The 25,913-nt window shown below is 33.6% G+C and overlaps 2 protein-coding genes across 7 annotated transcripts in view; both read right to left on the reverse strand.

Annotated features, from left to right (window-relative positions):
• The window catches only part of LOC114579933, a 28,566-nt gene extending 23,659 nt beyond the window's left edge, over positions 1 to 4,907 (reverse strand). For 2 of the 4 annotated variants that reach the window (XM_028695997.1, XM_028695996.1), the window contains exons 1-3: positions 4,563 to 4,907; positions 4,200 to 4,342; positions 1,178 to 1,256 (exon numbers count right to left, since the gene is read on the reverse strand). In XM_028695997.1, the coding sequence (XP_028551830.1) occupies positions 1,240 to 1,256; positions 4,200 to 4,342; positions 4,563 to 4,783 (381 nt within the window). In that variant the 5' untranslated portion in view covers positions 4,784 to 4,907 and the 3' untranslated portion in view covers positions 1,178 to 1,239. The remainder of the gene's footprint in view (positions 1 to 1,177; positions 1,257 to 4,199; positions 4,343 to 4,562) is intronic. The other 2 variants (XM_028695994.1, XM_028695995.1) reach the window with 1 other exon arrangement.
• A 4,693-nt stretch (positions 4,908 to 9,600) lies between these two features.
• On the reverse strand, positions 9,601 to 21,135 carry LOC110103753 (cell number regulator 5). Of its 3 annotated transcripts, XM_028695998.1 has the most exons (5): positions 20,925 to 21,016; positions 20,612 to 20,745; positions 20,129 to 20,304; positions 16,241 to 16,467; positions 9,601 to 10,141 (listed from the first exon to the last, which is right to left on the reverse strand). In XM_028695998.1, the coding sequence occupies exons 3-5, from the start codon at positions 20,298 to 20,300 to the stop codon at positions 9,977 to 9,979; spliced, it is 564 nt and encodes a 187-aa protein (XP_028551831.1). In that variant the 5' UTR covers positions 20,301 to 20,304; positions 20,612 to 20,745; positions 20,925 to 21,016; the 3' UTR covers positions 9,601 to 9,976. The 3 variants fall into 3 exon arrangements, with proteins under 3 accessions (XP_028551831.1, XP_020688231.1, XP_020688232.1); XM_020832572.2 differs by lacking the exon at positions 20,612 to 20,745 and having other exon boundaries at positions 20,925 to 21,052; XM_020832573.2 differs by lacking the exons at positions 20,129 to 20,304; positions 20,612 to 20,745 and having other exon boundaries at positions 20,925 to 21,135.
• Between the last annotated feature and the right edge of the window lie 4,778 nt (positions 21,136 to 25,913).

The following is a 25,913-nucleotide window of genomic DNA, read 5'->3' on the forward strand; positions in this document are numbered from 1 at the left end:
ATTTCCTTTTTTTCAATTAGAGCATCACACAATAATATGAGAATCTGAGTTTTATTAGTTCTATAATATCTGAAAACTAGAAGAAATAATGCCCAACATTTCATTTCTAAGTTAAATATAATCCAAAGGTTCCATATCGAAATGCCATTGTATTCAAAGAAAAATTTTGTATATAAGGCATGTTTCATGCATCAACACCCCTCATCTTCATGCCTCCTTGTTTCTTTCTTCTCTAGTTATTCTAATCTCGCTATAATGATAGTTCTAATGTAAAAGTTACAATGCTATATTTTTGTCTTCATCTTCAACTAGCCAACCAATTGTCATGAAGGTTAATGATTGAAGTCATAGTTTACACCCTAAAACAACCTAAAAAAGTATTAGATATGAGATTAGCAGCTTCAAAACATTGCACAAATTATTATAAAATGAATGTTTGTGTTTAAAAATAAGGACTGAACAATTGTCAAGAAAACTTCGATCATATACCGAATATAGGATGTCAAAATGGTTTTTAGGTGGGTTGAGACCAACCAAAAATGACCCCATCGTTATTTGAACCGACCCAACCCAACTTGACTTAAAACTCGAACTCATGTTTTGGAAAACGAGTCAGAAATTCGAACTTGGACGGACCTGCCCCAAACTCGGTTCGACCCAATCCAATACACTGACCCGAACGCAAAGTAGGAAAGTGAGCGCTGATACGGGGCGCCGGGGATCTAGCACGGGTGTGCGGGTCAAACCCAAAACCGACCCGTTTGCCAAACAGGTTAACCCGAACCGCAAACCAAAACTTTTGGGTCGAGTCCAAGCAGGGTCAAATATTGACACCTCTAGCATAATATGATTCAATCAAGATCAAAATAAGTTATATCAAGCTCAAAATAGGTTTTCAAGAAAAGCCATAACAATTTTGATCAAGTTCTAAACAATAGTTAATAATTCGATCATGTATTCAATGAAACTTTGAGCTAAGTTCAAATTTGTTAATTTTGTGCTGATTTGAGTTGACATGTCATGCATGCAGATATATGCTCAAGACATATAAATATAGGAGTGCAATGGAAAAAAATTGTTAAGAAATTTGAGTCATTTGAGGCTAATGATACTATGGTGTTGAATATGAAAGGCAAATACAATATTTAAAAATACAGATGTCTGCTCTTATACTTACAGATAGACATTACATGAATTTCTATGAATTGGGTGCTTTCAGTGGAAGTATTGTTGCTTTTATTAGATGTGCTGGTAGCCTGAAATTCAAAAATACAAATTAAAATACTCCTGCGATTACTTGATAAAAATGGAATTAATCATGATGATCTGCATGAGCACATTTTATAGAGAATTGATTTAATTTGAGAATTTTATACGACATAGAAGTCGTCATACTCAGATACTACATAGCAATGTAACTAGAGCTCATTTAATAGACGAGCTCGAGGCTCCACAACTCGGCTTGCGAGCTCATTACCGAGTCGAGTTTGAGCTAGCTCAGATCATTTACACCTCTTGTTTGATTATAATTAAAATATGTCATTATAAATATTGTAACTACTTTAAAATTTATGACAAAGTTGCTTATTAAAATTGTAAAATATTTTGAAGTTGCTTATTAAAATACTAAGTGCATAACATAAACATCTTGCAGTTGATAAAGTTGCTTATTAAAATACTGAGCAACCAAAGCCCAAAGACGCAAAACATCAAACATCTTGCAGTAAAAAAACAGGGGTAAATGAAAGCACAACTCATGTGAGTAAAACATTTGACCTGTCGTGCCAACTACCAACAGCAGATTTCAAGACACCTACGTCATAACATAATGAAAAAGAATTAGAAAATAGTTTCCGCAGTCCTTCATCAATATAAGGCCCCAAAAATAATTTTAAGAAGAAGAACAAAATTGGACACCAAATTTACCTATATAGAAGGAAATACTAATTGATCACGTTGATACCGACAGCGATGAACACATTCCTGCGTCACCTTAACAACAGGCAAGACACATATTCTGCGGCGCTTATTTCTACAGGATTTTAGCTCAAAATGCATCCAAGAAAGAAATTTTTAAGAAAGAGAGATATAATGAGAGAGCCGGAACGGTAATAGAAACTCGCTTAATCATGGAATAGAGAGGAAACAACGCATGCAATGAAATCAGGTGGTTTAGGTTTTGGTGTTGAATATAAAAATGTTCCATATTGAACAATTTTTTTCGCGGAAATCTTGCAAAGATTTGGTGTTTGGCCGAACCAATTTCTAGATATCACGCAATGAATAAGACATTCCACTAGAACGTGGCATTTCTTGAAATGGAATTAGCCCTGATGGCGTCCTCCTCCCGATGCACATTGCTTTAATTTCGTATTTATATTTTTTTTCGCGGCACAGTTTCACCTCCTATTCACACACTCACTGGAGTTTTTCTGCAGGAAAAAAAAATAATGAAAAATATTAAGAATTAGCTTCAAAACTTTTAAATTTATTTTATGTGAATTTGAACTATATTTAAGATTAATAAAAATTACAAAATTTACAGCTCATTGCTCTCATCCCCCGAAGGTTTTGATTGATATTTGCTGTTACATTCAATATTGATCTATAACAGCTTTCTCTCTTCAATATATTCTGGCATATGAATGCATAGTTTTTTTTTTTTAATTTGGTTTAATATATGATATACTTAACACATATATATATATATATACACACACACACACACACACACACATACACACACAAGAGCCCTGCTAATTATTTAATTCATGTCCATTGGAAAAGACCACAATGAAACAAGGTGCAGTTATGCAACTCGTTTTGGCTGAGAATTTTGACTACTAATTAAGAGGTAATGAGTTCGAATATTGTATATATAATGTGTAAATTTTTCTTAATTGATCTAAATATAAAAATATAACAGGTACAGTTCACATGGGACTGACATGCTATTCAAGCAGTAATAGTAGATTTCTTAATATAAATTATATTAAAATGAATTTTAAAATTCTTAAATTTGTTTTGATATTGATGCAACGCCATTCTTTTTTTTTTTCTGAAAATATAAATCCTTATGAACACCTAACAAATCAAATGTATCATCACCCTCTTGGAAAATATATGGTGCTTTTGACTCCAATAGATGAGAAGTGAAACCAGAATACTAATATCCATTGTTGAATTTCTCAAATTAAATTGTAATTTAAGATATTATTATGTAATTTGAATGCGTGCTACAAAGAAGCATTTAATGGCATGGGTGGAGCTATAGCGGGGGCATTTGAGGGCCATGCGCAAGCTAGTCCAGTTTTGCCCAAAGTTCATTATTATTTTTTCTAAATCCTAACCCATGCCCCGCCCATGATCCCACTTCTTGTGCGGCTGTATTATTGTCCTATTGAGAATGAAGGAAGCATAGGCTACCCCCCTCATATATATTAAATGATAGTGCCTAAAAAGATAGAAGAATAAGAAAAATTTAACCACAAAATTCAAACTATCCATATTAGAATTATAATATCCTATACCGCTTTACCGAGCACTAGTAGATCGCCAGATTTGACGGAGCCGAACAAATAGCAAATTCGCGTTTAGGGCCAGAGAAACGAGACGGATGATAAAGTGAATAGGGTAAGTCACCCGTGGCAAGTTTTAAAAAAAAAAATTTTTGCGCTATTTAAGCAGTTAATTAAAAATTAAATGAGGTTCAGTTGAAAAAAAACCAAATAAAATCGGTATGATTTATGGGACATGAAATAGTGCAATTTTATCTATTCTTAGTGTGTAGTCTCTATTAATATGCATTTTGGGTCTAGGAAATGTTATGATTAAGAATCAAAGCTGGATTAAATATAGATTAACAAACTTTTTCTGATGAAAAAGCATAAGAAGCGCAATATATGACCTCTGAATCCACATTGGAATTTAAATTTATTTTATTTGACCAGTGTTATCAGAGGTCCTAAAGCTTCTAATTTGGACTGGTCTCGGGGCTGTTTGGTATCGGATTTATCTGGGATTTAAGTCGGATTTACGCTAAATCCAGCCAAACGGTTTTTGTGCGCGCGTTAAATCCCGGGATACCGTAAATCCTGGATTTACGGATTTACGGCTTAAACCCCAGATTTACTAAATCCCTCCGTTCGGCGGATTTAACGAGATTTAGCCGAAGAAGCGCGCGGAAGGGAGAAAGTTACCTTCACAGCCAGCGAGGTCCCGTTGTTGCTTCCGATCAAAATGTCCTAACTTCCGATCCGACAGGAAGGGAAAGTCGTCGAAGGAGCGAAGTCGAACAGCAACGAAGGAGGCGAAGAAGCGACGCGTGCAATCTATACACCTCCTGCAAAGCAACGAAGCCGAACAGCAACGACGAAAAGAGAAGATGAAAGGTAAACCCTAGACGCCTCTAAGTTATTATTGATTAACTTAATAAGTTGGAATTTAAAGTATGAAACTTTTTCTTATGAAAAGGCATAAGAAGCGCATGCAATATATGACCTCTGCAGCAAACTTAAGGGCTCTTCAGCGGGGTGGAAATTTGGAGAGAGACGAAATTTCACCTGTGCAAGCGGCTGTAGAAGATGAAGATCTTGATCAAGCTGGAGGATGGGCTATAGTTTCCTGCCTTCGTCGTCTCGGGAGCCGGATGGAGAAAGAACTCAAGCGGAAAACAGAACTCTAATGCCTTAGCTTCCTCCTCCTCGGTTTCTGCTAAAAAATTGCGCTGCTTGGGACAATAAGCAAGGCCGTCGTCCCATGTGAGTTTAAATGGAGAGTACATATTTCTTAAAATAAAAGAAAGATAGAGGTAGAGAGAGAATAGAAGCTCATATTAATGGAAAGTTTTTCCAGATATCATATTTAATTCAAACAACTTATTTAATTAGCAGATAGAGATTGGGCGAACAAATAATTGCTATAAATAATATATTTCTATAAATAAATGTATAGCTATATGCTCATATAAATATACGTGCTTACAAATATTTATTTAATTATAAGCACATCTTATTTATATAAATTTAAGCATAGCCAACTATTTATTTAAAATTTTAACATGCACTAAATGAGGTCTGATTTGTACGAGAACATACCCACTTGAACGATCTTGATGATATGAACGTGATCATATAGTTCATTTTGTAAGACGATTTCATCGAACAAAAAATTTTACATGAATGAAGATTTACGCTAAATCCTACTTGAAGTGCCCAACCTAAAAAAGATCCCAATTGAGCAACCAAAGCCCAAAGATGCAAAACATCAAATATCTTGCAGTAAAAAAAATAGGGGAAAATGAAGGCACAACTCACGTGAGTAAAACATTTGACCTGTCGTGCCAACTACCAACAGATTCCAAGACACCACATAACATAAATGAAAAAGAATTAGAAACAAATTCCGCAGACCTTCATCAATATAGGCCCCAAAAATAAATTTTAAGAAGAACAAATTGGAACCAAGTTTTACCTGTATAGACGATAATCTATGATCACGTTGGTCCGAGCAGCGACGAACACAGTCCTATGTCACCTAACCCGGCAAGAGCACAAATTCCGCGGGCCTTTCTAGGAATTTGTAGCTCAAATGATCCAAGAAAGGATTTTTTAGAAAGAGAAATAGAATGAGGACGAAGACGAAAAAGGTGAATAGAAACGCATGGTAATTGTGGAAAAAAAGAACGGCAAACAACGCATGCAATGCAATCAGGTGGTTTAGGTTTTGGTGTTGATACGAAAAAGTTCCTTTTGAACAATTTTTTTCGTGGAAATTTCGCAAGATTTGGCTGTTTGGCCGAACCAATTGCTAGATATCACATGAAGAATTAGACCGTTCCACCAGAAACGTGGCATTCTTGAATGGAATTAGCCCTGATGAACGTCCTCCTCGATGCACATTGCTTTAAGTTCATATTTATATTTTTTCGATGGGCAGTTTCACGTCCCTAATAACCACTGACTGGAGTTTTTGCTCAGGAAAAAAAATAATATAAAAATATATCAGAATCTACTTCAAAACTTTTTGAATTCATTACATGTGATTTTGAACTATATTAATGTTAATAGAAAACTAAAAATTTTACATTAATATAAATTTTACGGTTTACATGGGACTGGCATGCTATTCAACCAATTTTGAAAAAAAAAAAATGTATTAGATTCTTAATATAAATTATATTAAAATAAATTTTAAAATTATTAAGTTTGTTTTGATATGGATGCAACATCATTCAAAATTATTTGTTCTCTAAAAATATAAATCCTTATGAAAATCTAACAATTCAAATGTATATATCATCACCCTCATGGAAAAAATATGATGCTTTTGACTCCAATAGATGAGGAGTGAGACCAGAATACTAATGTCCATTGTTGAATTTCTCAATATCTTTTATTTGGATCTTTATTAATTCAAATTATCCTAATATTGGATTCTCATTCTAGCCAAATTTTCCAACTTCATGTCCTCCCATGAGCTCAACAGCTGAAGCCGAATTCATAATAATAACATGAAGATTGATGGTTATCATTTTTGCATGAAATATGCTTCTTCTTTTATTTTAATTGGTGTTGTCATTGATTTTTTTTTTTTTGTTACACTAAGCAAAGTAAAATGTAATTTTAAGAAAATTATGATGTGTTTTGAATGCGTGCTACTAAGAGGCATTTAATGGCATGGGTGGAGCTACAGCGGGGGAATTTGAGGCCCATGCGCAAGCTAGTCCGGCTTTCCCCAAAGTTCATTATTATTATTATTAAATCCTAACCCATGGCCCGGCCGCCCACGATCCCACTCCTTACCCGACTATGCAATAATGCATGGATGCTTGGCACACGCAGATGACCATCGTAGTATCATGCCGTCACTTGCTCTCTATCTTTGTAGTATCATCACCATCGGACTATCATACAATTGGTTCACAAAGATACATGTCTACCACTCACACTAGCTCAACTTGTTGGTCTGCTAGTTTACAGAGATGGATGTTGCGAGTCGCAACCCCTGTCAGCTTTTTGATCGCCGTCATGAATGTGTTGTCTATGAAAACTACGTAGACTCAAGCCAAAGACAGGGAATGATCACTCAGAACCCTATGTTGTTGTCCAATTGAGAATGGAGGAAGCATAGGCTATTGATGTGAGTTATCCAGGTCCCACGGAACATCACATCTGACCGCTAACTACCTATGACCTCCACTTCCCCAAATTATCTTTAGTACTAAGAATATTCTCTGTTTCTTTTCTGCTATATGCCAGTCTAGTGGCCAGCTCAGCATTTTCTTTTCATAGTTATTTCTCTAATAGAAGAGGAGGATATATGTAGTAGAAAGGAGGAGTATTCGGGTAGAAAATGATATACGGAAAGCTGAAGCTATTTCTCCTACCTCCAACCTTCTTCTTCCCCTGTTCTTCCTTTCTCTATTTCTCTATTTCTTTTCTCTGTTTTCTGTGTTCTTGCAGGTCACGAAGGTTCTCACACCAGCTATCCCCCTCATATATGCTACATGATAGTGCCTAAATAGGAAGAAGAATATGAATAGTTTAACCACAAGATTCAAACTATCCATATTAGAATTATAATATTCTATACCGCTTTATCTAGCACGAGCAGATTGCCAGATTAATTTGACGAAACTGAATGGAGAGCAATTTTGTGATTAGGGCAAGGGAAACAAAAGGTTTCACAAGTGATAAAGTGATTAGGGTAAATCGCCCGTGGCTAGTTTACTTTTTTTGGGCTGTTTAAGCAGTTAATTAAAATTTAAATAAGGTTTAGTTTAAAAAAAAAAAACTAAATAAAACAAGTATGGTTTATGGGGCATGAAATAGTGCAATTTTATCAATTCTTAGTATGTAGTCTCTATTAATATGCTTTTGGGTTTAGAACATGTTATTATTATGAATCAAAAACTGGATTAAATACGGATTAGGAAACTTTTCTTAAGAAAAGACATAAGAAGCGCAATATATGAGCTCTGAATCCACATTGGAGTTTATATTTATTTTATTTGACCAGTGTTCTCAGAGGTCCTAAAGCTTCTAATTTGGACTGGTCTCGGGTTTTGAGGAAAATTGAAAGCTCCCTAGCCTATAGGTTCATCTAATAACACACAAACTAACCTATTTCTAGTTCTCTGCAGCAAACCTAAGGGCTCTTGAGCGGAGTAGAAATTTGGAGAGAGACGAAATTTCACCTGTGCAAGCGGCTGTAGAAGATGAAGATCTTGATTAGGCTGAAAGATGGCTATAGTTTCCTGCCTTCGTCGTCTCGGGAGCCGGATGGAGAAAGAGCTCAAGCGGAAAACAGAACTCTAATGCCTTCGTTTCCTCCTCCTTCCTTCTCCTTCTCGGTTTCTGCTGGGAGGATGTTAATACTTAATAGGCTTACTACTTTTCATGAAATGCTACTGGCTAAGAGGGGAGGTGGGCTCTAAAAATTGCACTGCTTGGGACAATATGCAAGGCCGTCTGTAAAACGTCCCATGTGAGTTTAAATGGCGAGCACATATTTCTTTAAAAAAAAAAAAAGATAGAGGTAGAGAGAGAATAGAAGCTCATATTAATAGAATATTTCTTAAAATAAAAGAAAGATAGAATAAGAGAGAGAATAGAAGCTCATATTAATAGAAAGTTTTTTTCAAATATCATATTTAATTCAAACAACTTATTTAATCAGAGACTTTTTTTTTTTGCATGATAGGCTAACTAATTAAGATTTGATAATTGATATCTACGCTTTCTTGCTTTGATGATAAATGAATTGATTTGATATTTCTTAAATGTTAGTATTAAATGAATGATCATAATTTTGGAAGTTCAAAAAAAATAATAATAACAGATTATATTTGAAAGATTATAGGCTTTTGCCTAATTTTATGTTTTGATAGCTTTGATTAGTTTTGATATATATTTTTTTAAATCAGTTAAAATTAATTCAAAATTCAAGAATAAATTCGATTTCATCTAATTTTGAGAGTACTGATGAAATTTTATTCAAAAATTAAGAATTTTAGCTAAAATTTGACACTTAAAACTCTCAGTTCTTACATCAAAATTCCGCGCAATTCTATCATTAATAATTTATTATATTTCATACGTTTTCTAAGTTAAACCCTAGTTAAATAATTCATTTATTTACATTAAAATTTTATATTTTATAATAAAAAGTTAATTTAATCACAAACTAAATTGAATCTACAAACATAAAAATTATGAAAACTAAGAAAATTGGACTTAAAATCTTACTTTTGAACACTCCTCTCTATCACTATTAGGTGAAATTATTTAGTGCAGATACAGACATCATCCATAGGCAAATCAGAGCGCGTCACCTCATCCCTTTGATATGTATCACGACTGTATTCGCGGTGTACCAAAAAAGCAGCGAGCTCTAATTCACACCCAAACAATCCAATGTCCGCACAGAATAATTTCTACACTATCAGAAACTTATTCTGACTTTAATCGATATGATATTTTGACAACGACTACTTTTAAAATTAATTTGATTTAGCTCAAAACTGAATAATTCAATATATGTAAATATAAAAATATATAAGCACAAATATGTATACATACATATATTCATATAACTTCAAAAAAGTCATTAAGCACAAATATAATATTGATTTTGTATGAAAACCCCCCTAATTCTCAATAAACAACAGGCTCCACAAATCTTAACATGATATTCACAAAAGTCAATTTCAAATATCATCTGATTTCCATCCTATCACTTGTTACAAAATACAGAAGCTAACACTCTGTAGAAAAATACTGTGTTTTTGCAAAAGAAATAGAATATGTTTCTGTACTAAATGCTTCTTTGTCAATTGGTGGCCATGAAATAATAAGAAATGCATTAAGCTTCAATCCCCAGCATCACCAATGCAGAATATTGAAGAAGAAGTTCCCTCCTGTAAAGCTACAGTACAGACAACAATGGTAGTCTGTAAATCACAATCACAATTCATTCATTTTTCTGTGGGATGCATTGCTTGGATTGTGGGAGCATTCATATCAGTCCATATGAGAGGAGGAGCTGAGCCAGTCGACCTCTCCCGGATTTCCCGGTACTCCTGGCAAAGGGCACAGGGATGGCAGAACAGGTGAGTTGTTAAATCTCCACAGGGAGCCTCCTGAAAATTAAAATATTTTGCGTTAACAGATGAACAATTATTTTAGTATCGGATGCCACAATCCATGTGCAATTCTGAAATTCTGCATGGATTTCTCTGTTTTGGTACTTATTATCTATCAGTTTGCATCGAACTCACTGTTTAAATCACAGAATTCCATTTCTTAATCCCTGGCTACCATTAAGCAGTCCCAAAAAACAATGATGGTGGTTCTTGCCTTTATCAACTCTCCAGGCAGTCTTAAAGATTATTCATTAAATTAAAAAATAAAATAAAAATTGGAAGAAGATGGCGTGACTGACAGTGGTTGGGCGTCTGGAGATGGGGCGAAGTTCTTTGGAGTTATCTTTGGTTGTTTTAGAAGGCATTATGTGCGAAGACCTACGTTGGAGCTGAGATGGGTTCATTTCACGTTTATTACATATCGATTTGTTACAAATTTTGTAATTTAACTTGGGTGGATTTCCACTAATTTAGAAGTTCTATAGGATGTTTTGAAAATTTCAGAATTAATTTAAAGTTAAGTTGAAACTAATCATTTACCCACCTTATCAACTAGCCAAATTTATAAAGAATTTATAGTCATCTAAGGAATGTAATTCGTAACTTTTAGCTTGAATAACTATTATCTTTCCAGTTTCAATCTTGTCAGTGCAAGTTGGATATTTTGTGAGTACAAGTGTGACTGCCTGAACTTGGAGAAGTCAACACCTTAAAATGGCATGAGAACTATTTTTTTCTTATTTAGATTACTTTCTTTCCTTCTCTATTTCTTATACATAATATGTGATTGGCTAATTTAGTAATCCTGACTTTGGTTAAGGGGAAGTCATCTCCAGGGTTGGAACCCTTTGAGTCCGGGGGCAATTGCCCTTCTAAAAAAAAAAAATTTATTATATGATTCTTTAGGTAATTTGTCCACCTCAATTTATTTTTTTAGTCTTTATTACAAGGGTTTTATTATACGATTCAAATTTGTAGTTAAACATTTCAATTATTTATGATCATTTCATTACCAATTGAACTAATGGCCTATATTACTGCTTGTTCTTATTTTAAAAAAAAAAGTCATTGGATTATTTATAACTTGTGACATATGAATCCACAATTTTTCTTTTCATGAAAATATACTATGCATCATATTACTTGCATTAAGAAACCCTAATCTTAACTCATCGTGCATCAAATCCATGTTTAAGTGTTAGGTTTGGCCATAATCTCGCTTAAAAAGCAACCTTAATTATCAAAACAACTTCACATACTGTGGACTTGATGAATTTTAACTATTTTCAAAATTAATTGTCTAAACTATTAAACAAGAAAAATCAAATTTGTGATGCCATCAATTTAGTAAAAACAATAGTTGATAAGAAAATCGAGCAAGTTCATGCAAGTAAATCTAAAGTAGAATCCAATCACAATGATGAACCAATTAATCTACACGTTAACTCTAGTATGAAACGAGATAATCAATTTATAGACAAATCAAGATCTTTAATAATTATGCTTATGTAGATCATAGATGTTAAAATTTTGATGTAGATAATGATATAATCAAAACAGTTTAAATCGAACAGTCTATCTATAATGATAAGATTGAATCTAAAGCTTTTACTGATTGGTTGTCAGATGTAAATAATTTATTTGAATAACAAACAATGTTTGATGATATGAAAGAGTAGTAATGTTACATGTAAAGATTACAATGAATTTAGCATAACTTAAATAATGACTTATCTTTGCTCAATTGAGACTACTTATTAAGAATGGCTATTTAATTAAGAGTACTCGTCCTTGTATTTCTTGATTCATCATTGAGGAATTTCTTGATTTTAGAATTACATGTTGGGATTACAGCTAATCATTTTAGGAGAGATAAAACAACTAGAATAACTAGGGATAGATCTTTCTAACCAAGTCTGAAAAAATGAAGAATGAATTATTTCACAATTTAAAATCAATCAGCTAAAAGATGAAAACAGAACACAAGATTTTATACACCTTCATAAGTTCCATAAAAGCATGATTCAATTTTAGTGGTAGACCATTTTTTTTAATCGACGCATTTCATACCATATCAAAAAACTATTTATGCATTTCATATTATTAAATTGTATTTTACCGAATTGTTTAAATTACATGGTTTACTAAAAACATAATTTCTAATCAAGATGTAAAATTGAGTCTTTTCAAAAATACTCTTTAGAAAAAAATATACCACTTAAATTTCAAATATTTATCATCCACAAATTGATAATCAAACTGGAATATAAGCTTAAGAGATTTGTTGCATTGTCAGATAAAAGACTGCATCTAGGTTGGATTTGATGCTATATGACTAATTTTGCATACAATTTATCCATCAGTAGGTTTATAGGCATTAATCCATTTGAAAAGTTTATAAGGAATCAACATAGGAATCCTATAGATCTTGTATGGAATCAAAATCTAGCGCATTTACATAATTTTGCACGACATATGCATGATATACATAAGAAACATTGGCTACAAGTTATAATAAATACAAAATTTTTATTGATGTGAACAAGATGAGTATGAAATTTAAGACTGTTGATAAGGTTATGATGCATCTACATCTAGACGGAATGTCATTGTGCATCTATATCAAAAAAGACTTACATTGGGAACCTTTAGAAAGTTGAATGCACCATTTAAAAGTATGCAATACATTGGAACTAATATCTATAAATTAAAATTTTCAAGAAATATAACACAGTTCTTGAATTCTAGTAAAATAAATTAAACTTTCAAGAAATTCTAGTAAAATACATTTGCAACACATTGGAACTAATGCCTAATACTAATTTATTGAATTCTACTGCCTTTCCATCTCTTCCAAGTAATTCCACATCCAATCCTCTAACTTTTGTACAACTTATTCCAAAAATCATTCTAAATGATGAGATTGCATCTACTGTTAATGGTGGCTTCTAGAGACACCTTATTCATTAGTGGGATAAACCTGGGCCGGCCTGGCTATAATAATTTCTGGGATGCTCGACAAGAGTCTAAAAAACAATGTTCATAATTGTTTGATTATCAAGCATCAAGTGCTAAATTTGTGTGAGTCAATTTTGTCCAAATTGGATAGGTTTGATGGAAATCTTCGTCTTTACTCTCACCAGTAGAATCACATGAAGCATCAATTTTGTCATGATTTTTTTCTTCATTAATTGTTGCATTTTATTTGGGTTATTTATGTTTTGAGGATATGCCAATGATGATGGTCAAGAAAAGTTGTATTAGCTGAGAAAGGTTTTAATTTATTTCTTAGCTTATGTCAGTTTATTTTGTTGATATGATTTTAATTTAGTTTAGATTAATTTTTACAAAAAGATTGTGTGGTTTGTTCAAATTGTTGGAGTCATTTTCAAACTGGGTAGATTTATGCAATGGTTGTAGTTTTATTTCCCCTTTGAGTGCTGGTCATTGACATTATTCATTAAATTAAAAAAATAAAAAAGAATGTGGTTTGATTGGCAAGTTCTATTTGCGGGGGTTGGGCACTTGGAGACAGGTTGATGCTCATAATTCTTATCTTTTGATTGTTTTAAAAGGAAGATTTGTGTGGAGACTTGCATTGGAGATGGAATGGGTTTATTTTAAAAGGAAGATTTGTGTGGAGACTTGCATTGGAGATGGAATGTGTTTATTTTATGTGTATTGTTGTTCGCTTGATTGGAAGGCTTCAAATTTTAATTGGGTGCATTTTGATTTGTAAGTTTTAATTGGATAATTTAGAGACTTCAAAATAAAAATGGGGATTGCTTTAACCTTAAAGTAAGACCAATCATGTGCCAATGTTATTTGATAATCTAGGTTATGAGAAGTCAATAAATAATAGTTTGAGACATGTAATTCAAAACTTTGATTTGAATACTACAACAACAACAATATCAAGCCTTTATCCCACTACGTGGGCTTGGCCACAAATTTGATTTGAATAAAATTTATTTTTATTTTTATTTTCAATCTCGTGAATACAAGTTGAAAAAGATTCTTTGAATATGGTACAAGTGTGACTATTAATTACGAGGTAAGTCATCTCCTTGTATAAGCATATGGGTTGATTTTTTATTTTGGTAATTAATTAAAATTTGTAAAGAAAATGAGTAAATTGTTGTTCTTCATGTGGCAAAATCAACAATTTACCACATGTAGACTTATCAGCCCACTTTATAAGGTATTTTTGATATCTACCATCAATAGTGAATATTTCATTTCCAATAATAGCTTCAAAACTAAGATTAGTATAAGAATATGAGAATTACATATAATGTATTGGATGTGTATCCCAAAAGAAGAGATGAAAAAGAGAATAATAGAAGACATCAATAGATGGCTCATGATTAAAGTCAAATCATATGCATTAAAAAATAGGCTAAGACTGTATGATTTTTAACTTTAAAGCATTTGTCTAAATTCATCATATGACTGTATGATTTTATTCTTTCAGCAACAAATTTCTTATCACTTGATTTAAATTCATAGATCTCCAATTCAAATCTTCAATAAACTTATAAGTGTCATGGTCAACGATAAGTTTCTTTTAAATATGTTCATGCAAATCATTATATGACTAATGAATGATGTGATACAATATAATTCAAGTGAGAAATGCTAAAATATTTATATATTTTCTTATAAAGATACTATAAATAATTTCAAGAAGAGGTGATGATGAAGAAAAAACCTAAAATTGATTTCTATTTAGTTCCACACAAAAAAATTCCGATAGTATATAATCCACATAGATATGGCAAGTCTATCACATAGATTAACCTTTTTAAGGAAAACTAACACAAATGCTTTTTCCATGATGAATTATGCAATTTCGATTTTAACTAGATAAGTAACAATTTACCCTATAGTATTCGAAGACACTTATCTACAATAAATCTTTTTATGCATGTAAATGCGATATGATTTTCTCTATTATATTTTTTATGAACTAGCAAATCAAGAAACCAATAGCCAATATAAAATTAAAATCAATTTAAAGTGTCAAATTGTTTCAATTGATTATCAACTTTAAAATGCATAAGTTGATTGGTTTCATAGCCAAGAATAAATTCATATTCTATTTGAGGTTTGGATTCATATATGACATCAAGTCCACTTTTAGATTTAAGTTGTAACTTCTGCTTAATGTTCTAATATAGATTCTAGCGAACATTCATATTTAACAAAGAATCACATGCAAAATCATATTTATAAGATAAATGTATTTTTGCATTAAATATATATCCTTCAAGAATATTCATGAAATTATAATTTCTTCAACAAAATCAAATTTGACCATACAATATTCTTAAGTTAGTGTACATCAGATACGGCTTTATAAGAGGTTTTATTGACCTTTACTAGAAATATTACGCACGTTTATTCAAATCTACAATGAGATACCGAAAATGTCACAAGCTCTTAATGGTAACCACTATTTGATGCTTTCGATGAATGCAAAATAATATGAAATAATTCAACTCAAATGACAATGTAATACTATTTTAGTAGAAATAATGCACAGAAATTTGGAAATTAAAAAAAAATATATCTAATAGAAAATTGCGCACTCATATAAATATAGATAATATTAAAGTACAAAATAGATCGGTTGTTAAATTATTATTTGGCAAAAGTTTCTCATAATTTTAGTTCGTATCAAAAGAAGTGAATTCTTGTTATAATTAGTAGTATTTAAGACTGTGAATATATAATCAATTAAGAACCTCAAACTCCAGGAAACATAAAAGTTTGACTTCTTTGGACAGATTGGCAGCCCCGTTTTATGGTCAAGAAGCATTTGTGAAGTTTATGGAATTGAGCGAAAGACAATCTATATTAAATCTGACTAACAGAGTTGCTAACAATATCTGCACATAATTCATCAATGTGGTGAGAATGCAACATTATCTGGAACTTTTATAAGCCCACTTGTTCTTGATGTTATGAATCGAAGAAGAATCTAAGATGTAAGAATCTGGTAGAACAATTATGACATCTTATAAATTACGGTTTTCTATGTAAATGCTAAAAACGCTTTCACGCTGATTTTCATTCCAAAAGGCGTGAGCATACCTGCAGCGTATATTTTGCCCTAAGCGCTTTCCGATATCCACAAGCATAACAAGCAACCATAGCTCCTGGAAAAAATGCTAGAATGCCTCCGCTGAACAGACAACAAAGGCTATTAACCAGGCCCCATAAAATGAAATGTGTCATGCATGATCCAGCCAATGTTCCAGACCCTAAAAATTCTGCATTTTTCCCGAATAGGAAACAAGGACAGATAGTGCCTATAATACCTATTAAAAAGTAGCAAGGCATTATAAGAAAAAAAATGTAAGCGGATGTAACAAGGTGCATGGTCTTTTATTGAACATAAACTGTACTCTTTATGCAACCTAAAACAATTAATTTCACACTAAATGAATTTAACAGAAAAAAGTAGGGTTAATTCAGACTAAGTAGATCACTTTTCTCCATTTCCCATCGTATCAGGTCATCATATTCATTTCCTCCTGCTATTTCATCACTTTTGCCTCTCTTTTATTTTATTTTACTTTGGTAACAGATTGAGTTCAGCCACACAGGAAAGGATAAGGCTCAAATTTAACATCTGCGCTACAATAGTAAAAACAAGCAAATCATCTTCATGAATAGTAAACTGCAACTCACCATTCATAATTATCCTCATGTTTACATGCAGTGGATAACAACATGATGAGCATGTCCAAGATCAAGAGTTCGGAGATGCAAAAATAAAGAATATAACAGATTTGACATCTTTTGACTGGCAAGATGAGGGATATACGTCTAGATGCTATTCTTAGATCCGGAAATCATCATATATCCAACATCACTAAGCCAGTTCTCCTTCTTTTCTAAGAAAGATTGGTATTGCAATCCTTTAAGATGCCTTCAAAAACATGAGGGCAATGAAGCAAGAATAAATTTCAAGCATATTTCAAGAAACTAGCTTTTCCTCATCCACAACGGCTCTTTGAATCAGTTTTATTGGCCTTTTAGTTTCACAAAACAAACTTAACACAAGGGAGCTTTTGATTACTGCTAACATATTCATCAATAAATTAATAATGATACATAGACACTAAATTCTTAAACACAAGCTGCATGCAAGGTATCGTGTTAAACTTACACCCATACCAAAACTTCATATGTTTATTGAAGACAGAAATATTGTGTAAAAAAAAGCAATGATACAGTTTCATCATCATGATAATCATCATTACAACAACAACAACAACAAGCCTTTATCCCACTACGTGGCGTCGACTACTTGAATCGTTTTTATCCATTGTGTCCTATTAAGAGTCAAATTCTCATTTAAATCTAATAAAGAAAGGTCATTTCTAATATTTTCTAACCAAGCCTTTTTAAATTTATCTCTACCTTTCCTAACCTAAGCCAGAGCTAATACATCTACTCTCCTAACTGGGTCATCAGAAGGCTTCTGTTTTATGTGACTAAACCATCTAAGGTAACTCTCTAATCTTATCTTTCACTAGAGCTACTCCAACCTTTTCACGTATATGCTTGTTTTGTATCCTGTCTCTAAGAGTAAAACCACTCATCCACCCAAGCATACTCATCTCTGCAACACTTAACTTAATATTATGCTTCTCTTTTAATGGCCAACATTATGCACCATAAAGCATTGCAAGTCTCACCACCACCTTATAGAATTTTCTCTTAAGTTTGAGGGGGGGTTTCTCCACTTCAACCATCAAACTTGAATTCTACTAATAATATCCCCATTTATTTCACCATCACTCTGAACAATAGACCCAAGATATGTAAAATACTAAAATGTGTACTCTTATTAATGACTTGATCACCCAAAGTCACAACTCCCCCCCCCCCCCCCCCCCCCCCCCCCCAAAAAAAAAAAAAAAAAAAAAAAAAAAAAAAAAAAAGAAACTAGATCTTTACAATTAAAATTACACTCCATATATTTGTTTTAGATCTACTCAAACAAAAATATTTAAACTCTAAGGTTGACCTCCATAATTCAAATTTACCTTCAACTCCCTCTCTTGTCTTATCAACAAGAAGAATATTATTAGCAAAAAGCATACACCAGAATACAATCTCTTACAAATGTTTAGTGAGAACATCCATGACTAAAGCAAAAAGATATGGGCTTAAGATTGATCCTTGATGTAATCCAACTGAAGTAGGAAAATACTTGGTCAAACCACTTGTCTTTGAACACAATAGCTTCGGCATACATATCCTTAATAACTTGAATATAAGCATTATTAACCCCTTTCTTTTCTATAACTCTCCATAGCACTTCTCTAGAAGCTTTATTATATGCTTTCTCTAAATCAACAAATATCATATGTAAATCCTCTTTATTCTCTCTATACTTCTCCATCAAACCTCTCAATAAATGTATAGCTTCCATAGTAGACATACCCGACATAAATCGAAATTAATTTTGAGAAACATTAGTATCATGTAACAACCTATCCTCCATAACTCTCTCTCATAGTTTTAAAGTATGACACATTAAATTAATTCCTCAATAATTCGCACAATCGTGTGCATTACCTTTTTTCTTAAAAAAATAGGAATCAACACACTCATCCTGTACTCATCTGTCAACTTTTTCGCCTCCAAAATAATATTAAAAAATTTAGTAAGCTAAGAAATTCCTTCATCTCCTAAGCAATTCTACATCTCTATTAGAATATCATTAGGTCCAACAGCTTTTCCACACTTCATTTTATTTAAAGCCTCTATAACTTCAATTTTACTAATACGTCAATAAAAGAAATCTTTATTTTCATTTAGGGTGCTAAGATCACTAAGTCAATCGTATTCTCATAATACTCATTGAAAAATTTAGCAAAATATCTCATCCACCTTTGTTGAATATCCTCTCCGAATAAAAGCACATTTTGATCTTCCTCCTTAATGCACTTCACTCGAACTAAATCCTTTCTACTCATCATTGTGCCATTTATATTAGACTAGATTCATGAATCCTTCTTTGCTATTCATTCCATTAAACTACTTTATGTAGTGTAAACACTTGCCTGAGCATACAATTTTTCACTACTTTCGGATATTTTATGTTTGGCCTGCCCCTTACCTATTTCTTTTGCAATAATTTTACATGAAGTTCTTGCTGCATCTTCTCCTCTCAATTATAAATGCTCAAAACACAAAAAATCAAGTTTTTAACCTTCTCTTCAATAGTTACTACCCCCAAACTACCTCAAATGAAACTATTTCATACTCTACCCTTCTTAGAATTGTCATAGATCAATCTAACTATTCATGTGTAGTACATCACAATCATAGTCCTTATAATGTTTAGCATAGGAAAACAATGAAATAGTTGTTTAAACCATTAAGAAGGAAATGCAACTAAAGTTGTCATTAACAATGGTAACATCAAACAATATATCAAACACAAACTTCAATAGATGATGTGAATTAGAAAGCCATAACGTCTAGTACCTTGCCTTTTAGGTGTGAAAATGGAACAAACAAGCCATCCCATCCTCCCACAAGAAAAAACAAACTAGGCACATGACCCAGATGAAGCGGTTGGATAAAAACACTGGATAAGAACGTGAATAAACCAAAAGGGTGCATAGCTAGTTTCTGAACAAAATCCAAATGCAATAGTTCTTGCTTCATTTTTCTTTTCCTTCATTGTGCTCCTGTGTGTATAAAGGGGTTTTGACAGAAAAATTTGCTGGAGTCTTATATTTTGGAATTCAACCATTAATTAGATGATTAGTCCAGTCATATCTAAATAAAAATATGGGTGGTGTCCTGGTGAAGGGGTATGTCTTTCAGTCACAATGACTGAAAACATAAGAAATGTGAACAAGAATACATGTTTTTGGATTATGATATAAACAAATTGCACCTTCTATTCTTTTTTCTTCTCAAAATCAAGGGATCACAGGGCATAAAGTAGCATACAGCTCTGCATATCGTCACAACAAGCACAGATGCCGGAAGACCATTGAGAGGGATCACGAGCAACAGCTTGAGGAGGAGAGGTTTCTTCCGTCTCAGAAAAACCATCAGCTTCAGATTCTGACTGGTGCAGGGGAATATATGGAGGTGGTATATAACCGTCTGGCCCAGGCATTTTGCTGAAAGACAAACATGCCTTGCTTTGTCAAAGTTCTAATATATCTTCATTGATTTACAATATTAGAAAAAAAAAATAAATGAATCAATAATTTCTAGATCACTAGACATATCAAAACCCTCTAAACAGCACTAAAATTGACGTCAATGAGACCATTTCCTTGTCATATCAAAAAGGCAGTTGCCATGGGAAGGGCGGTACGCAGGGCAAAAAAATTCCAATGCTCATAACTCCATCTATCAACTTGGAAGGCTTTTGCATTTTTTTTTCACAAATCACAAAAAAAATTAAAAGAATAAAAAGTATACCATATAAAAATCACAAGAACTACAAGAAATCAACTGCCCAGGAGTGAATCTAAGCAGAAAGCTTCACACAGCATATGATCAACATAACCCGCGCATCCATTCCAAATTTCTAATGCAACAACCAACAATGGAACCTTCAATTTCACAAAAATCAGAACATATCGCATTAAACCCTATATGTCAGAAAAATCCAAAGCAAAGAACAACAGGCTTCGAATCCAGTAAAAGTGTGCAGATCAAAAGCCGGTTCACAAAAAATTGAGCAGAAAAAAAATACCAACTGAAATCAAACAAAAGATCAAAATAAGCTTACCAAGAAATTCTCTTCGTTGATCGGACCTGTTTAGAAAGATTTGACAGCAAATGAGATCTGCAAGAAAAAGGGCAAAGAAAGGAAATTTCCAAAGAAAGGTCTCCAAAACCCGAAACATACGACCCGTGAATCAGTTGTTCCGCAGGAACATTTTTTCTGCCAGAAAATGGTTCAGCAAAGCTGAGATCGGGCGGTGAGGATATGCCATCTCTTGCAATAGACGCAAGAAAGTAATTCCACGAAACGAATATATATATATATATTTATTTATTTATTTATTTATTTATTTATTTATTTATGGAATATTTCCCTACATGGCTTTTAAAGAACGATCTTATTTAAAGTTGAGTAAAAATTAATGTAGATTATTTTGTTCTGATTTTAGAGAGATTTCATTTTTGAGATTTAGTTTGAATAATAAAAAATCACTATGAGATTTTAATAATAAGATAAAGTGAGAGAAATTATTAATTAAAATTATTTATAAATTTTAATTATTTCAAGCTTTCATTGATATTAAAATATCTAAATTTTGTTTTAATGTATACTTTTTAATTTTATTCAGAAAATAAATCAAATCATGTTTATGCGAGATTAATTTATTTATTTTTCAATTAACAAACGATTTCTTTTTAAAAATTTTTATATATAAGAAAATAATAATCGTATGTAAATTTATGTAAATTTAAATTAACTGTATTAAACATTAAAGTTTTATATGAATTTTATTTTGAATTTGAACGCTCACCATAGATAGAGAGAGAGAGAGATTTGAGTTTATAAGCTTCATAATGCTTTAAAAAAACTAAAAAAGAAATAAGCCCAAAACTTTTGTTCACACTAAAATACGGTGCTATGATAATATATAATCTGTCATTCAAGCTAGGGGTGTCAATATTTGACACGACACGAAAACCCGACCCGGACCCTACCCGGAAAATCCGGGTTGAACCCGACCCGATTTCAAAATGGGTCGGGTTCGGGTTCCAGAAATCGACCCGTTAAAAAAACGGGTCGGGTTCGGGTTGACCCGGCGGGTACCCGGCAACCCGTTTAATTCAAAAAATTTTGAATCCCGCCTCTGCCCGCCGCGCGCTGCCTACCGCGTGCCCGCGCCCGACCTCGGCCCGAAAAAAATATTTTGTGGGTGGAGTTCAAGTTAATCCCAAAATTGGCCTGCTCTTAATTCGTCCGATCCAACCGTCGCTATCGACATGACCCGATTCGCCGACTCTGTTTGAGTTTAAGTGCGACGCGAGCGAGGGCAAGGCGGCAGGCGAGTGCGAAACAAGCGGGTGATGGAGAGGGAGTGCATGAGTGAGCGAGCCAGGACGAGTTGACAAAGCAAGTCAAACGGTTTTTCATTCAGTCTTGGAGGTTTAACCTGACCTGGCTATTTGTTAAACGGTGGTTTGCCCCTCGAACCCAAAATTTTTTGGTCGGATTGAGTCAATATATATATATATATATATATTATATATATATAATATATATATATATATAATATATATAATATTATATATATATAGAGAACACACACACACACACACAAAAATAAGAGCAAGAGCATCTAATGTTTTGACTATGATATAAAAATAAAAGTATAGTGCATAAATACGAAAAAAAAAAAAGTTAAAAGAGACACAATAATTTACATGTTTGCATGCATGAACATTTCACAAGAGGTAGAGATATATAGAGTTTAATATATACTAGCTTTGTGCGGTATCCAGCATGCACACAAATAAGGGAGGGAGGTGCGAACAATCATGAGAAGACATTGAAATTTTTACGTGGGCTGAAAATCCTGATAATGAAAAAAAGCACGAGGCTTTTGCCTAATTCAAATGATTCTCATAATGCTTGTTGTTGATTATAAATGTTGCCCTTCCTCGAGGGAAAGTATTGGCTCAATTTAGCAAATATACAAATACAAGCAAATCACATGACTTGTTAGAAGGAATCATATACATGAGAGTTGTTCTTTAAGAGAAAATTGATTTATTTGTTTGGTTGAAGAACCATATTCCATAACGACAGAGGTTTAGGGAATCATGTCAGACAATTGAGATGAAGGTACCATAGTATGGTGAGCTGGCGTAGGCCTAGGAGGGACCGTAAGTTAGCTAGTGATAGAGGTTGATGGACCGTGATCAAGCGAAGTGTGAGACCTCGTTCCTCTTACTGTTCCTCTCTATATTGGATTTTCCTCCTAGGCATCGGCCGGAGCGATAGTTGGATCGTCCAGGCCGATCAGTGTATTTGAAAAGCGGATGTTTTCTGGATCGTCCCGAGGACCGCCCTGAGAACCGTCGCAGGATCGAAGTATTTTGGTCTGATCGTACCCAGGACGATTCTTGGCGATCGCCGGGCCGAATCAGCCTAATGATAAAAAAAGCAGACTCATTTTGAGGAGGAGAGAAAATCAATTTTTAAAAATCAGATATTTTGAAGAGAGAGAAAGAGAGGAAAAGTGAAGGAAAGGAAATTCTGGTTTCGGAGGCCGCAGAGCGCTTATTCGTCCGAACTGTTGTTGGGAAAAGTTGAAGATCTCGTGGTAAGGACTCTGAATCCTTTCTTTGTTTTCAGAGATATTGAGTTTGAATCGATTGTGCACTGTTTTGTGTTTTTGTAGTCGAACTTTTGATCTGATTTGGTATTGACACAACTTTCACCGCACAACATTTTGGTATGTTATAGATATGACTATTGTACACGATTTGAGTATTTCCTACGAAGATATTTACCGGTCGGAATGATTCTCACGAATTTTAATTGAATAGAAAAATATCAGGACGTGATTTGATTTGGATCTCTATAGAACAATAGTCTTGTACTGAGTCGTGGATATTCTACTGTAATTGTAGAAATTTTGGAATTTGTGCTTTTTTGCAGGATTTTTGTGTAAATGTTGAAGACTTTGCCGTTTACTCTGCCCGATTTTCGCTACGATTTCTGATTTTATCTGAAATTGATAGATTGAATTGATATGTGCATGACTATTTGATATGATTGTCTAGATTGCTTTAATATGGATTATTGATTGATTATTGATTGATCTTGAATGATTATTGAATTGACTATTGATACTGGAACAGCAAGTAGAACCTGGTTGAACGTTGGTGGAGATTGAATTGACCCTGTACAGGATGGTGGGCCGACAGTCTTTCCTTTAAAACATGATTATTGATTATAACGATTGAGAGTCATAAGGGGTTATAGATATGCCGACGGGCGGACGGACGGCAATAGAGTGACGACTCTTTTTATTGAAACCAACGTATGGATATCTACAACAGCAATATGGATTCTACAACAAGCAACAATAGCCAGTTGATTGTACTTGTTCAGTATTATTGTATTGAAATGCATGTTTACTGTATTGACGTACAGATTTATTGTTTTATCGATATCTGCTTTATTGATTTGATCGAATTTACTGTTTCATACGGATTCATTAATTTCATTGATTGATCATTGAGCATGGATAATATGATTATTGATTATTGACATGATATTGATAGAATGGATATAGATTTTGTATAGACTCATTGATACTATTGATTCTGTATAGTATGATTGCTACATTTGAGTTATTGATAGATATCGTATTGCTTTTCCGATTGATTTTTATCGACTTGATAGTATAGATTTGATTTTGATTTGATGACTGATTTGAGGACGGATTGACTGATTGACGAATTGACTGATTTTCTTCTGTGTACGGATTTCTTCGAGATTGACGTGGATTGATTGAGCTTGATTTATCGATTTGCCTGCTGCTTGCATTGACTTGTTTCTTGACTATGGATTCCGTATTGCATAGACTCATTGACCATTTGACTGATATTGATTTGATTGACTGACATGCATATTGTATTCATCGCCGTGCTTTGATTCCAGTTATAGGTATTAGGTGACCTCGGTGGCTTTGTAAAGCTCATTATATGTGGTTGATATTTTCAGGTCAGGGCAAGGAGCAAAAAGATAGGAATTGATCCGGATCTTCAGGTTTTTGTCTTTGATGATTTTGATCTTTTGTACTCAGGATAGATTTCAGTACTGATGATTGTAGTGTAGTTCCTGAGTATTGTACTGACATTTTAAGATATGAATCGACTTGTATATTGATGTTTTAAATTTATAAGATGTTTGATAGACCGTTTTAAATTGAAGGTTTTAGATAGCTCTGGTAAATTGTTTGAGAAATAGATGACATTCTTTCACCAGTTAGATCTTGTGGGCGTGACACGAAGGATGTTCACAGAAGGATAGTTGTCGGCGACAGAGGTCTGTGGGATCATTAACAAATGGTGAATGTGCTTAAGAGTGATCCTAGTTGGGCAATGGAGATTGGAGGACTGTTGTCGGAAAGTGACAAAGCTCTCAAGAACCATGGTTTCACAAATAAAATTAAGCTTAGAACAATGTTCAATCATTAGCCGAACATATTTGGATTAAGTTCAGAATATATATTTCAAGAAATGTTTAAGCTCGTAATATCATGTTTAAGGTCATTCAAGATTTAGAGTTAATAATGTAAACGTATAATATCACGAAGATGAAAAAGTTATCTCAATAATGATCGTTGACATAGCTAAAGATGAAGATAGAGAGAAATTAAATTGGAACGTTGCCCTACAACATATTCATGAATGAGAATTGCATGAGAAGAAGCCATTGAGCACTTTCTTGCTGAATTAGGGGTGTCAATTTCGGTCTACGGGTCGGGTTCGGGTCGAACCCGGAACTGACCCGGTTCAAACGGGTCAACCCTACCTGACTCGGGTAGACAAACAGGTCGAAAAACTGAACCCGGACCCGACCGGCGGGGTTGCCGGGTTGACACGACCCGACCCGGTTTGGGTGTCGGCGCCAAACGACGGCGGCGGACGGCGGGGGACGCTGAGCGACGACGGCGTGACGCGAGCGGGACAGCGCGGGCTGCGTCGGCGCTGGCACGTGGCGGCCGAGTCGGCGCGGCCGCGC

Source organism: Dendrobium catenatum, unplaced genomic scaffold, assembly GCF_001605985.2.
Source record: "Dendrobium catenatum unplaced genomic scaffold, ASM160598v2 fragScaff_scaffold_716, whole genome shotgun sequence".
NCBI classification, from domain to species: domain Eukaryota; kingdom Viridiplantae; phylum Streptophyta; class Magnoliopsida; order Asparagales; family Orchidaceae; genus Dendrobium; species Dendrobium catenatum.

Bases quoted from the DNA above. Each gene is read 5' to 3' on its own strand.
- LOC110103753 (XM_020832572.2), bottom strand. From the start codon at position 20,300: ATGCCTGGGCCAGACGGTTATATACCACCTCCATATATTCCCCTGCAC. The intron at 16,468-20,128 runs GTATGCTACTTT...ACTTTTTAATAG, and splicing joins TTGTGACGATATGCAGAGCT to GTATTATAGGCACTATCTGT. The intron at 10,142-16,240 runs GTATGCTCACGC...TTTAATTTTCAG, and splicing joins GGGCAAAATATACGCTGCAG to GAGGCTCCCTGTGGAGATTT.